The 15,290-nt window shown below is 40.7% G+C and overlaps 1 protein-coding gene across 2 annotated transcripts in view; it reads right to left on the minus strand.

The window, feature by feature from the left end:
• Positions 1-4,320: 4,320 nt before the first annotated feature.
• Positions 4,321-15,290, minus strand: part of NBAS (NBAS subunit of NRZ tethering complex) — a 1,050,553-nt gene continuing 1,039,583 nt past the window's right edge. For both annotated transcript variants that reach the window (XM_077488811.1, XM_077488809.1), the window contains one exon: positions 4,321-7,345. In XM_077488811.1, coding sequence (XP_077344937.1) covers positions 7,070-7,345 — 276 coding nt within the window. In that variant the 3' untranslated portion in view covers positions 4,321-7,069. The remainder of the gene's footprint in view (positions 7,346-15,290) is intronic.

Here is a 15,290-nt window from a genome sequence, read left to right on the forward strand (position 1 = left end):
AGGGGTGTGGAGTGTATGGCGGGGGGTATTATGTGCAGGGAGAGGGGTGTGGAGTGTATGGCGGGGGGTATTATGTGCAGGGAGAGGGGTGTGGAGTGTATGGCGGGGGGTATTATGTGCAGGGAGAGGAGTGTGGTGTGTACGGCGGTGGGTAGTATGTGCAGGAGAGGGTTGTAAAGTTTATGGCGGTGGGTATTATGTGCAGGGAGAGAAGTGTGGAGTGTACAGCAGTGGGTAGTATGTGCAGGAGAGTAGTGTGGTGTGTATGGCGGTGGGTATTATGTGCAGGGAGAGGGGTGTGGAGTGTATGGTGGGGGGTATTATGTGCAGGGAGAGGAGTGTGGTGTGTACGGCGGTGGGTATGTGCAGGAGAGGAGTGTGGTGTCTACGGTGTTGGGTAGTATGTGCAGGAGAGAAGAGCGGAGTGTATGGTCGTGGGTAATATGTGCAGGAGAGGAGTGCAGAGTGTATGGCAGCAGGTAGTATTTGCAGGAGAGGGGTATGAAGTGTATGGTGGCAGGTAATATGTGCAGAAGAGAAGTGCAGAGTGTATGGCGGAGGCTACTATGTGCAAGATGGTGTCACTAGGGCAGTGCATAGTGAAAGTAGTTTATTTGTATTAATTTCTTTTTACAATTTTTTTTTTCACAATGCTTTTTTTGTTGGGGGGGGGGGGGATTGGGGAAGTGGACAGTGTCAGTAGTTTTTTTTATTTATATTTAAAAAAAAAACAATTTATTTTTTTATTATTTTGTACGATTTTTTATAGCCATTTTTTTAGCTTTTTTAAAATTTTATATATTTTTTTACACATTATTTTTAGCGATTTTTACATTTTTTTATTTATTGCAATTCTTTTTGTTTATCAGCCCTGTTGGGGGGGGGGGGGGCTTTGGTGAGATATCAGGGGGTACAAATTCTCTAGTGCCTTTCTTTGCAGACTTCATTCATAAACTGAAGGGGCTGGTAAATGACATGTTTACAGGCCCCTTCCTCCACATTCCATCCTGACAGTTCCCCACAGCAGCTGGTGGGAGAGGAGAGGGAGGCTGGCAGCGCTACGGGGGGGGGGGGGGGGGGGCAGGACGACACAAGGGGGCTGAAGCAGGACACAAGAGGTCTAAAGGAAGACACAGGAGGGCCAGAGGAGGATACAGGAGAGCTGGAGGATGACACAGGGGGTTTAAGGACAACACAGGGGGACAGTCGGGGGCGATCATGCAGCGTTGGGGGCAGTTACAGGTCTCCTGAGGAGAGGAGAAACAGCTGTCAGCTATTTTATTTAAAGCCATACAGGGAGATCGGTGCCTGTAACTGCCCTCACTGCCGCACCAATCATCCATGGGCGCAGGGTGGGTCAGACCACAGCGCCCCCCCCTCCTTGGGGCCCATGTGCATTGAACACCCTGCACCCATGGACGGTATGCCACCACTGGTCTTTGAATAAAGCTTGGCTTGGTAAAACTACACTTGGGGGCATTAATGTGAATTCAGGCAAATTTGCAAAAGCTCAAGCAGAGTCATGATTGGGAATTACCTGCAAATGTATGTGTTAAAAACATGTGCTTCCATCACACAGTATCAAGTCTATTGCTTACACATACAGAAGCAGGTAAAATGATGTGTGTTGGAATGATCAGAAAAGTGCATACTAAGGCACATGTACAAATATGAATTAGACCAAAAAATAATATTTTTCAACCTTCAAAGAGTTAAAGTATTTGTAAACATGTTATCTAAATAATATGTTAAGGCAGCAAATATAGTTCCTATACAATGCACTCAATAGTGTTCGTAAAGTAGCACAATTTGGTACATTTTCTTTTGTTTTATTTTGCAGTCATGTGACCACAAAGCCTTCTGTATAGTCCTTTTTCTGGATAGCAGGGGGCATGTCATCCTCCAAAGCGGGTAGATATGTTTATTCATCACATGTACTCTCCACACTATGTATGCTGTGTTCCACACAGCTGATATAGCTTTCCAGAAGGTACTTCCAAGAGCTGGCCACGTTGGCATTGCCCCTAATCTGACCATGGAGGATACAGGACGCTGTGTTAGCACAGCATCTTGTATCTTAGAAAAAGAAGTGAGGCTACATAAACTATGTCAGCACAGATCTGGTTACGTGTCTGATGTAGTCAGAATGAAATATAAGGGCCAGTTCACATATGTAGGAAACACGTGTCCCATGCGCAATCCCCACACTGCGTTCACTGGGTGTGCAATCTTCTGCAGTTGTCAATGTAATCCTAACCACACCCCAAATGCAAGAGCAGAGTGAATCGGCATTACAGAAGGGAAACTGGCAGCTTCACCAGGTATTTTTGTTACATAATATGTCATCATATATACTTAGGATGGCCATGGATGACTTTTTTTTCTCAATCAGCCAGCCGGCTGACCAAAAAAACCCCACAAAAAACGAACAGGTTCCCCCCTATCCACACAATCAATCCTTCCCACTGTGCCATTGTATTCTGACAGTGGGGATGACTCCGCTGTTATGCCGCGTACACACGGTCGGAGAATCCGTTGGAATGCGTCTTATCGGACCGTGTCGTCAGATAATCCGACTGTGTGTGGTATGCATCAGACTGATTCCGTCCGAATCTCCGTCGGACCCAATTTTCCAACATGTTGGAAATATTTCCCGACCAACTGGGCCGGTCGGACGTAATCCGATCATGTGTAGAGAATTTTGATCGGACCAAGTGCCACGCATGCTCAGATCAAATTCCTACATCAAAGCTATTGGCTACTAGCCTGAATGTAGTCCCATCTTAAACGAAATTACGTCATCACGTTCTGAAAGATCGGATTTTTCGACAACTTAGTCCGACCGTGTGTATGCAACAGTTTCGGACACAATCCGTCAGACTAAATCTGACGGACAAAATCCGACGGATTTGGTTGTGGAAATCTCCGACCGTGTGTACAGGGGCTCAGAATACACTGATCAGTAGCTGTAATCACCGACAAAAGTTTTCCAACATTCTCATTTGACAAAAGTGTGGGAGTGACTACACATGGATCGAAATTCAGCAGCTACCTACTAAACCAGCTTAGTTTCATCTATGGGCAGGTTTCATTGCAACAACTTTTTTGGGGGGTAACATACACTTTAATTTGTGTAAAGAAAATTGTAAAACTCTCAATTAAATCCATTTCTATTTCAGGTCACAGCTTTCCAATGCCTTTCAAACAACAGCTCTAAAGTGTCATGGATAGATCAAGTTTTTCTTGGACCTATCACCATAACAACACTAAACTGGCTGCTTTTACTTTTGGAAACATGTAAGCCAATTACACAGGCAGGGGGATAGGACTTTTTTTTACTGTTGCTATGGTTGTATGAAAGCTCTTTTCTGATAATTTTAGAAGATCACAAATGGCTATTGATTGAAACACAACACAAGTAAGGAAAAAGAAAAGGAAAAAATACTTCTGCTATAGCCAAATGCTGTTTTTTTTTGAACAGGCAAAACTCAAAGACATTTTCATTTCTTTGCTCTTGCTTCTCTACACTCTAAGCCTTTGTACACACGGACGGACATTCCGACGGAAAATGTCCGATCGGACCATGTTGTCGGATAATCCAACCGAGTGTGGGCTCCATCGGACTGTTTCCGTCTGAATATCCGACCGACAAAGTTTTAGAGCTGGGCTATAAAACTTTCCGACAACATGATCCGATCGGACTTTGTCCAATCGTGTGTAGAGAATTCAGATCGGACAAAGTGCCACGCATGCTCAGATCAAATTTCTAGACCAAAGCTATTGGCTACTAGCTTGAACGTAGTCCTGTCCTAACTAAATTACGTCATCACGTTCAGAACAATCGGATTTTCCAATAAACTTTGTCCGACCGTGTGTATGCAACACCAGTTTCGGACAAAATCCGACGGATTTTGTTGTCGAAATGTCCGACCGTGTGTACAAGGGCTAAAGGAAATATGTGTAAGGTGGGAGGGCATGGATGTCCTCTGTGAACTCCATTCCCACCCAGAGTTCCTGAACTTTGCCCATTCACAATGGCCTGGCATTTGGCTGTAGCCAGGGGAACTGCTGCAATTTTCTTACCTGCTAGAAGCTTCTTTTTTTTGTTTTGTTTGGTATGTTATGTTATTTTATTTTTAAACAGAAAATTACGTTTTTCTTTAAGAAGGAGTTTCGCTGGAACAGTTGATTCTTTTTTGTATTGCTATATGCAAAGTTTCATTAAGGTGGACTCATACTTTGATAATTGCACAACTTAATCTTCTTTCCATCAAATTTTTTTAATGCAAAAGATACCAATATAAAACTAAATGAGAATCCTTAAAGTTTTATCAGGCTGTTATATTTTATTACATCAACATAAAAATATCCATATGGCTTTCCAGTTTGTCATTTCTCTGTAAAATGAGCAAGATGTTTGCTTCCATAAATATGCAAAGCAAAATGACATAGTTACATGCTGTAGTATGACAGAAGAAGCACTTGGGACATCAAATGAAGTTACAATTTCCTATTATAAGATGTCATAACAGCTTAAACAAACATCAAATAAAAAGTCTCTTCTGTAGTAGAAGGAGTTTAAGAACTTTATTGATATTAGAAGATGTAAACATGTGCATGTCGGCTTTTTAATTCATTTCATATTTCCGAGACAGCAGAGTTTAATTTTCTACTCATGTCTAAGATTAGTGTTTCTACCACTACGGCCAATCATAAGCATGGCAAAGTGAGAACAGAATGCTGTGTCAGCTGGTCTCCTCTAGGGGCTGCATGCATCTAGATCCTCATGTGGTCTCCTAGCTTCTGCAGGCACCATGACCTACCACAGGGCTATTGTAATTAATGTCTATAGGAGAGAGCATGGCCTTGCTAGGATATGAGAGTGGATAGTGGGCTCTAATGTTTAAAAAGCTGTATAGGGACAAAATAAGTTCAATTGTGTTAGCTATGTTGTCGCTTAATAGCAAGTAGGCAACCTCTAAATGTGTGTATGTGAGGTAAAAAAGCATAAAAGTAAATTAGGCCTTCCATGGCGAATAAAAAAAAAAAATGCGGAGCATGTGAATAGTGAGAAAAGGGTCTTACAAGCAACTTTATGAGTCTCCAATTTTCTTAAAGTTGTTCTCTGAAACTAGTACTTCGTAGGCAGAAAATGCAGCATACAGTATGAGTTAATTAGTAACCGGCAGGGGGATAGGGAACACCGATATGTGTTTAGTTCCAGTGGACTGATATGCTGGATACTGGCTTAGCATGCCAAAAGCCGGCCAAACATGGATTTGAAATTCTGCCAGCTCAGCAGGTACCAGCTGAATTTTGAACCATGTTTGGGGCAAGATGGTTGTAAATAAGTTGAACTATCAGCCTGTAAGGATTTTCCTGAACAACCAGATCTGCTGGCTATAGCCAGCAACACTGATCATTGTATTTGCCAGCTGGAAAGGCTCCCCACCGGCAGAACACAATACAACTGTGGAAAGGATCACCCCAGGAGCATTGAGTGTGTTGATGGGAGAATTGGCAAATTTTTTTCAATAAACCTGCTGGTTGAATGAAAATGTTTCTTTAAAAATTATAACGTATGGCCTGCTTAAGGAAGATGCCTACAAGATTGGTTTGTAGATTCTCTAGGTTTGCCCACCTTCTGCAGCTATTACCAATGGGTCTAGCTTATGAATCTGTATTTAAAGGCTATGTTTTTCTAAAAACTTTATTCTTTGGATTTGGATAGAGTTGGGAAAGATTAAAACTCCTCATGTTTTTACTACAATCCAAGACATTTTCCCTCACTTAGGCAAGTCTGGTTCTGACACTGGCGACAACTTTCCAGCTACAGAGTCGCTAACTTACCACTTACCTGTTTTGTTTTTTTAAGTCACTTCCTTCTTAGTTTGGCCGGCAAGACAAATTCTGCAGCATTCTGGGCCAGCAAGTGAGTGATTTTGTAGTGGAAACCTTTCCGGAGTGATTTTGCTGCTGGTGATATGTTGCCAGAAATGGAATCGGAAGCGTGACATCAGCCTTAACCTAGTAAACACGGGCTGACTGTCGGGTGGCATAGAAACCGGCTGACATTTGGCCCGTTTGTACTGCAATCGTTCCGACAGAAGCCGGTCTGCTGCAATCAGCATTCTCAGCTAATGATATCCCCCTGTCAGAACACAATAGAACAGCAGGACAGATTGCTGTACTAACATTGGATAGCTGTCCTGAGCTGTCAGCAGGGCTGAATGAAAAAACAAAACAAAAAAACTACTAGTGTGTACTAGGCTTTACTCTCCCTTGTGAAAATGATGAAACCAGAAACTAAGTGAGGGACAATCTTCAAATGCAAGAAGACTGGAGGAAGAATAGAACCTTATAACTGTTTGTATCTCAGTTGTGGATTTTGTCTCACTTCTAGATAGCAGTAAAAACTCAAACAAGGTACTAATCCTTACACACTCTATTGAATATGAAGAGAAAATGTGTTTTAGCTGGACATAAACTTTAATTAGCACAACAGCGAATACTGGACATGAGTGAGGATCTACAATCAAACAATGGCAATTGCTAGATGTAAGACTCTTTTGTTCACTTATTACAGATGTACGCGTTTTGAGCAAACTGATCTGTGTTGCATAGAGATCAGTGATATTCACATTTCAGTCAGTCAGAAATAACACTCTGTACAGAGCGCATATATTATAGGAACCTATAGCTTTAGGCATAATATGTAGAGTAGCAGGATGTGATCCTCTATCTCTGAAGCCCTGGTGGTAACATTCCCCTCCACATCCAGCACTGTTAGGACTGAGGTAAGCCCCTGATGTAAACAGAGAAGGCTGATAATCTATATACTGTCTGCAGAAACCAGTCCATGGATATGACATTTCTTTGCCCCTTCTAGTAAAATGTTTATTAGAAATATATGGAAAAATTACTTCATCATACGACAGCAGAAGCTTGGCTGAAAAGCCAACCTCAACCTGTTACAGTCATGTTAGGCAGAAAAGAAATGCTCTACCAGAGAGCCATTGATGAAACTCTTCTCAGCTCTTCTTGTTGTGGCTCTACTTGGCTTGTGTATCTATAACCAACGCTTAAGACTGGAGAGAGCAGAACTGAAGTTTCGGAGAGCAGGATGTGTCCCCCTGTAAGACATTAGAAGGGACCCAGCCTCTGCTTTGTGTCCAGAACTATGAAGCTGTTTTGCTATTTCCTCAACATCCCACTGACCATCCTCTTGCTTGGCCAGTAAGTGGTTAACCAGGTGCGGGTAGTAGACGGTGCCTATGCATTTTACCATCAGCTTGGCATCCAACAGCAGACAGAGGATTTCGGAGTCACAGTTGGAGTCGTTGACCTAAAAAGAGGGAACAGAAAAATACCTGTGAGAAAAATTTAAGACTGTACGATTTCTTCTTTGTATATTGCAGCTTCCTGGAAGAGCCAACAGACAAAAGCCTTGCCACAAAAGTATTCTATTCTTAGTAACAAATCTCGGTTCCTTTCATGACTCAGAGCATCACATTTCCAGGATGTAATAGAGAGAGCAGATACTCTGCAAAACTGCACAGACAACACAACACATAATTATTTCTCTCTGCATGTCCAACCAACCTACGTCTTTTACAGCACTATATTGCACATGTAATGCATGTTTAATGTAGTATGTCAGATCCAGATGTCTAATCCAGTGATGCTGTGACAGAAATTTCAAGCTACGGTTCCTAGTGTGGAACAAAGTCTTATTATAGATTTATAGGAGTCAAGTATAGGAACCGGCACCTGTTGTTCTTTAATTTCGCTGGAGGGCTTTTGAGTGATTTTGGCCCGCCTTGGCATAATCCTTTAGATTTTTCTCAGATGTTGCCCAGAAAAGGTGCTCAAAGGGATAAACATATGAAGACAATATGAGGTGGATCTTTCTTTTTTTTTTTTTTTTTTTATCAGGGTCATTCCATTGAGGGATCAAAATTTATAAATGAGGCTTATGCCTCCGTACACACGATCCGAATATTGTACGACCAATCGTATGACCGTTTTCGGTTAATAATCGCAAGTAGAAATTGAATAGCTAAATAAAGTCACGAAAATTCTCTTACAATAGAAAAAAAAATCGTAAGTGATGTCATGTGTTGTAATGTATTCGTATTGTATTTTTGGATGAAACTATACTGACTAAACGAAAATCGTACGAGGAATATTTCCGTGCATGTCCAATCAAATAATATCGGATGAACGGTCATGATCGGCTGTCGAAAGTAGTGTACACACGATCCGAAAAATCTAACGATCCTTCCTCGGACGACCATTTTCATACGATATTCGGATCGTGTGTACGGGTCAAAGTGGTATTAAGCCTGCATCATTAAAAACTATCAATAAATGCTGTTTTACATACTGTTTATACTCACTATAGGAGTCATTTTCTGTATCCTGCAAAAAATCTGGTGGATCCTGCTACCTCCTGCTCATGTCCCCACTGCAGTTGGAGATTTTGCAGAGCAGTGTTGGCGGGTACTGCATATGCTCAGTTTTCACTTTCAATAGATTTTTATTGAAAAATATTTTTAAGTACAAAACATAGAGTAAAAATACTTTTTGTAATTGCCAAGATGGCGTTGGACAGCTGGAACGTAGCTGCTGAGGATATGATCACATCCAACAATATATATAGCATACTAACAAACAAAATGCTTAGCCTGCAAGCAGGGCAGCCATCAGAAATTTTGGGGCCCCTTACACAGCTTCAGGTCTGGCCCCCCAGGGCCTGACCACCAACATTCCCCAGGGCCCACCCACTGGCCATCCCACTGAGTCCTTCGGTACACCCATTTTTATTTTAACACTATTCCCCACCTTCGACCGAGCACCATCCATCCCTCTCAATAATATATCCCCACCTCTGCGCAGCACCATCCATCCCTCTCCATTATATATCCCCACCTCCGACCCAGCACCATCCATCCCTCTCCACAATATATCCCCACCACTGACCAGCACCATCCATCCCTCTCTATAATATATCCCCACCTCCGCCCAGCACCATCCATCCCTCTCCATAATATATCCCCACCTCTGACCCAGCACCATCCATCCCTCTCCATAATATATCCCCACCTCTGACCCAGCACCATCCATCCCTCTCCACAATATATCCCCTCCTCCGACCAGCACCATCCATCCCTCTCCACAATATATCCCCTCCTCCAACCAGCACCATCCATCCCTCTCCACAATATATCCCCTCCTCCGACCAGCACCATCCATCTCCACAATATATCCCCTCCTCCGACCAGCACCATCCATCCCTCTCCACAATATATATATATATATATATATATATATATATATATATATATATATATATATATATATATATATATATATATATATATATATATATATATATATGTCAGAGAACCATCTGTGCTGTCATGCTATAAATTACATGAGTTGGTGTATGAACTATACACCAGCCGTTCCAGGAGTTAAATCCTGAGTGCAGGCCATGCTTTAGTAACTTCATCTTGAACTGAAGCCCATGGATACAAAAATAAAGATACCTAAAAAACAAACTTGACCTATGGGTTTACTACAGTTCAATATGTAAAAAAAAAATATATATATATATATATATATATATATATATATAAATAATATAAGCTATATAATGATGTCAAATAGCTGCTTGAGTACAAAATATGAAAATTGAAACAATTTAAAAAACTTAAAGTCACTGCTCCCCTGAACTCCACCATATGGCCATGTGTAAAAGTGTGGTATGTGGTCCATGAACCATAAACTCAAGGTCCCATGGGTGACAAAAGGGATGAGATTTGGCTTCAGGACTACCATGGGTTTGAGGCAAACCCTGCCTGTTCATGGTTCGGAGTTCCAGCAAATGAATGTGAGATAGTTACATAGTTAGTAAGGTTGAATAAAGACACCAGTCCATCCAGTTCAACCTGAGTGAGTGTCTACAATTGTCCCTATCCCTGTACATTTCATACTCACATCAGTCCCTACCCTCAAGGAGCCTGAAATCCTAGGTCCCCATTCATGTACTAGGGTCAATTTTGGACAGAAGCTAATTGACCTACCTGCATGTCTTTGGAGTGTGGGAGGAAACCGGAGAACCCGGAGGAAACCCACGCAGTCACAGGGAGAACATGCAAACTCCAAGCAGGTAGTGTCATGGTTGGGATTTGAACCAGTGACCCTTCTTACTGCTAGGTGAGAGTGCTAACCACTACACCACTGTGCCACCCAATATATGCAAATATATGTGGAAGCTGCAGTGTCCATGTCAAGTATCCTCTGTATACTGCGGTCCTAAATCTACAGTTTTGAGAATCATTAAGTTGAAGCATATATAGCAGTGGATAAATTAATGGCAGGCTTGTGATATGTTTCTCTCTTCCATGTGCATCTTACGGCAGCTAGTTATAAATTGGGGGTGGTTACCATCTTTTTGTCTAGCTTGTTTACCGATTTGGTGTGGGGGCACATTGGATGCCTTCAGCTGCGACCATTCAGATCAATGTGTCTCTGTGCTTTTACGGAGGAGTGGGCTCTCCCCAGGCAAAACTGCCTTTAATTTATAAATTTATAAATGCTATATATGCTCCAACTTGGATATTTTTAAAACCATAGAGTTAGGACTTCTGTATAGCGGAGCCTTGGCATTGGCTTCCACATACATTTGTAAATGTGTGCAACCAAACCCTCTGTTTTTAATGCAAATTGTTAGACAGGGCCAATTTGGTTTGTTTGCAGGCTAGCTGGCAAGAGTGCTGGCAAACCTTAAAATCACGTGCCCATGAAACGGCAACAAACTTCAGTACCCTAAATTTTCCATAGATGATGCTTTAACCGCTTGCCGACCAGCACACGACGATGTATGTCGGCACAATGGCACAGCGGCACAATGGCACAGCTGCACAAATGTGCGTACCTGTACATCCCCTTTAAGCACGCCCACGGCATTGTGGACGCGCTGCGTACTCCGTGACCGTGCCTGCAGACTCTATGTCCGCTGTTGTTCCCTGATAGTGTTACAGAGCAACAGAACGGGGAGATGTAAACAAGGCATTTCCCTGTTCTGCCTAGCAACACGACAGGAATCTATTGCTCCCTGTCATCGGGAGCAGTTATCTCTGTCTTGTTGTAGTGAGCCCATCCCTCCTACAGTTAGAATCACTCTCTAGGACACTCTTAACCCCTCGATCTCCCTCTAGTGTTTAACCCATTCCCTGCCAGTGTCATTTACACAGGAATCAGTGCATTTTTTTTAGCACTGATCTTGTATAAATGACAATGGTCCCAAAATAGTGTCAAAAGTGTCCGATGTGTCCGCCATAATGTCGCAGTCACAATAAAAATCACAGATCGCTGCCATTACTAATAAAAAAAAAATTAATAATAAAAATGCCATAAAATGAATCCCCTATTTTGTAGATGCTATAACTTTTGAGCAAATCAATCAATATACGCTTATTGCGGGTTTTTTTTTAACCAAAAATATGTATAAGAATACATATTGGCCTAAACTGAGAAAGAAATTAGTTTTTTTTAATATATTTTTGGGGGATAATTATTATAGCAAAGTGTAAAAAATATTGCTTTTTTTTCAGAATTTACGCTTTTTTTGTTTATAGCGCAAAAAAAAAAAAAAAACACAGAGGTGATCAAATACCACCAAAAGAAAGCTCTATTTGTGGGGAAAAAAAGACCTTGATTTTGTTTGGGCGCAATGTCGTATGTCCACGCAATTGTCATTTAAAGCGATGCAGTGCCGTATCGCAAAAAGTACTTTGGTCAGGAAGGGGGTAAATTCTTACGGAGCTGAAGTGGTTTCAGGTCATTGGTTTAGAGTTACCCATGAATAATAGGCCTTATTTATTATTAATCTCACTGTAAAATGTGTATCACAATGAACGTTTTTGCATGTAGGCACACCCCGTCCTCCCATGCATGCATTTACGCTTGTATAATCATGTATGTGTGGGTGGGGGCCTCAAACATTTTTGGGAGGGAGACTTTGAGTGCTTGGGTGTAACTTTTCTTTTTTACCTTCACCTGTCCCCTGCCTATATATGCTGCATTGTATTGACCCCCCCCCCCCCCCCCCGAGCTAGAACTAAAGCTTTACAATCAGAAAAACTCATGCCCCATGTTAATTGGAGAGCAATAGCAAAGGGACCACTGCATGCACATAAAGACCCAAGAGTTCCACTACAGCGTGCTGGCAGGGAACAGGCTTTTCTGCTCAAGGTTGAGGTTACTTTCTAAATAAAAACAAACTCTTTGGCTTTGCACACCTTTTGTTTTGATGGCTATGGAATATGTTTAGGGGACTTACCTTACAGTTTGATTGGAATTTAAATATTATATGAGATTTAACTGACTGAGTTTACATCCACTTTAAATAGGATATTTACGTATAGCGTTTTAAAGGGAAACGTAAATGGGTTGTATGGTTCACATATACATCAAACAGGTTTGTGTGGATGATATACAAGTATGCCACTGAGAACAGATCAATGATCCTTTCATGTGATAAAGGCTGCCAGGGAAGAGAAGGTACTAACAATATGATTATAAAAGCAAATGCTGATATACAACATAATCAAAAACTAAATTCAAAGGGTGCTTTCTATTAATATGATTGTCTATATTTCAACCTAAAAGCCCTCCAGCTAAAACTGACGTTGATCATTTGTGTGATGCTTTTATTTTTAGAAAATATCTTGAGAATTTTTTTTCCATCTTCTCCCTATTTTCCACAACTTATTTCAGTTCCCTAATTTGTAGTTCTAGGTTGAAGAAAATACATTACGAAAATGACTGTTTGGTGACTTAACATACAGAAATTACACCCCAAGGTGCTTTTAAAGCCTTTGTCATTTGCTGTTCTCAGGATGTTGTAAGGAAACAAGTAAGCCTGGTAATTACCAAGTACACATTACTTCTTTTACAAACTCCTCAGGCTTTCGGAAACTAGGTTTTAAATGCTTTTGTTTTGCAAATGTTTCAGATGAGCAATTTTAATAATGTGTAAATTAAAAGGGAAAGCTGACATGAGATGTTAAAGATTTTTTTTTTGTATCTGTGGTATGTTCGGAGAATCAAACATCATAACACCTCCAGACTAGAAGTATCCTAGAGTTCCAAGACTTAAAACGCGTGGGAAGAGAATGAAAGGGTCTCCCGCAGGTCTAATAAGTCTCTCAACTGTAGAGATTTAGGAGAAGCACTCTGTACAATTCAGTGATGCTTAATATTAGCTGACTTTTACAAATTTTTATTTTTTAAAGCAAGAAATAGCTGCAGATATATTGGAGGCATGCTTTATATAAATTCTCAGTGCTAGTGATATACACACACACACACAATTAGTCTGCTTAAACGGTTTGTATAGGCAAGACTTACATTTTCCTCCAAACCTCCCTTGCCCACTTTAGAATTCTTTCCAGAATTTTTTCTATAGCCATTTTTCATTTAGCAAGGCGTTTAACCCCTTGGTGCCAATGGCTCCAGGCCTTTTAAGGGGTTTTAGATGTCAGGAGGAGGGATGGGGTTTATGATCATCGGCGGTCACATGATTGGAAAGCTCCTGATCGCTGCTTGTGATCAGGAGCTTTTCGTTGGCTGCCGGTAACAATGCTAGGAGAACGTAGAGCTACATTTTGGTATGCAAATATGTGTATGCTCGGCGTTAAGGCCCACCCACCGAGAGGCTGCATATTTGCATACTGCCTGTGCCAAGAGGTTAAAAATCTTGCAGGGGCAGCTGCTGGGATGAGGGATTAACAGAATCTAGGCCAGCTCCTGTATTATTACAGGGGTGTTTTAATAAAACGGCCGAATTACTATTTTCTCCAGGCCCACTAGATTAGGAGGAACAAAGAGAGACTTTCAGTAATGAAGCCTGGATTGTGCGGGTGATTCATTCATATTTAGATCAAAGGTGTGGCCTTGGATCTGCATATGACATTGGTTTATAAAAAAAAAAAAGTGCATAAAAAAGTTCACTTTTTTTTTTATGTATATAAAACTTATTCTTATCTAACCTACTTTTACATGAATTAACCCCTTCCCGTTCTTAGCTATTATTCTTCTGATTTATTTTGATTTCTATTTTTTTTTAGCAGTATATTTTGATTTATTTTTTCTGTTTGCTTTGTTTTTTTTTTTCCAATGTTGCACAAGGAATGTGCAGAATTTAAAAATAAAAACGATTATTCATTTAAATGTTTTGTAGCAGAAACATAATTTTAGTATTATGGGAAAAGTTATAGAATAAAATGTAAACTTTTTTTTTTTTTACAGTAAACTCAAAACAGAAATTCTTTTCCCTCTTTTGTCTGTACATTCCATAGAAAATGAAACACACTTTGTGTTTCATTGCAAAGCAATCTTGCCAAAAGAAAGTCAACTCCCCCCATGTATTACTTTATCTTAAAGTGATTGTAAAGGATTTTTTTTTAACCACTTCAGCCCCGGAAGATTTTACACCCTTCCTGACCAGAGCACTTTTTAAATTTGGCACTGCGTCACTTTAACTGACAATTGCGCGGTCATACAATGTTGTACCCAAACTAAATTTGCATCCCACAAATTTGATCACCTCTGCGGTTTTTATTTTTTGTAGGGGGCACCAAGACAGCTCTTGCTTTCATGGCAAGAGGGAGTTTTTGCCCATAAATCGACGCCCAAGCATTTTATACCTAATGCAAAAAATTTATTAAGGTAAAGAATGTTTAGGCTTTAGAACAGCTTTAAGAAATGACAAATGTATTACTAATAAATAGGCCCAAAGTAAAAATGTAAAAATTGCTCTAGTCCATAAGGTATATACAGATATGAGAGCTCAAGTCAAACTGAAGAGAAACTGTGAACAGGACAGAAGCTTGTAACATTGTTGTCCAACTTTAGTTACAGTGCTTGTTTCTACCAGCACTGAGCAAAAATGTGTGGTACATGCTGCATGCAAGAATTGTAACTCTCTGTGTGAGAGCAGCTGGGTCCATACAGAGGTCCGACATGTCAGCAGTACGGTACACCAGTCGCTGCCTATTGGTGCAATGTAGATGCTAATCTGGTGACAACACCCACCAGGATGAACAGAAAGGCAAATCTTCCCAGGGAAATACATATGAAATAAAAACCTGACAGGGAGTTTTGACTCCTCTAAATATGACTTTAGCTACACTTTATTTTCAATTTTGACTGTATCATTAAACACCAAAGTATCTTACCTAGTATATGATAGAAAAAAAAAGAAAAGAAAAAAATGTATT

The sequence above is a fragment of the Lithobates pipiens genome, unplaced genomic scaffold (genome assembly GCF_037356315.1).
Source record: "Lithobates pipiens isolate NorthernLeopardFrog02 unplaced genomic scaffold, aLitPip1_a1.2 Scaffold_18, whole genome shotgun sequence".
Taxonomy (NCBI): domain Eukaryota; kingdom Metazoa; phylum Chordata; class Amphibia; order Anura; family Ranidae; genus Lithobates; species Lithobates pipiens.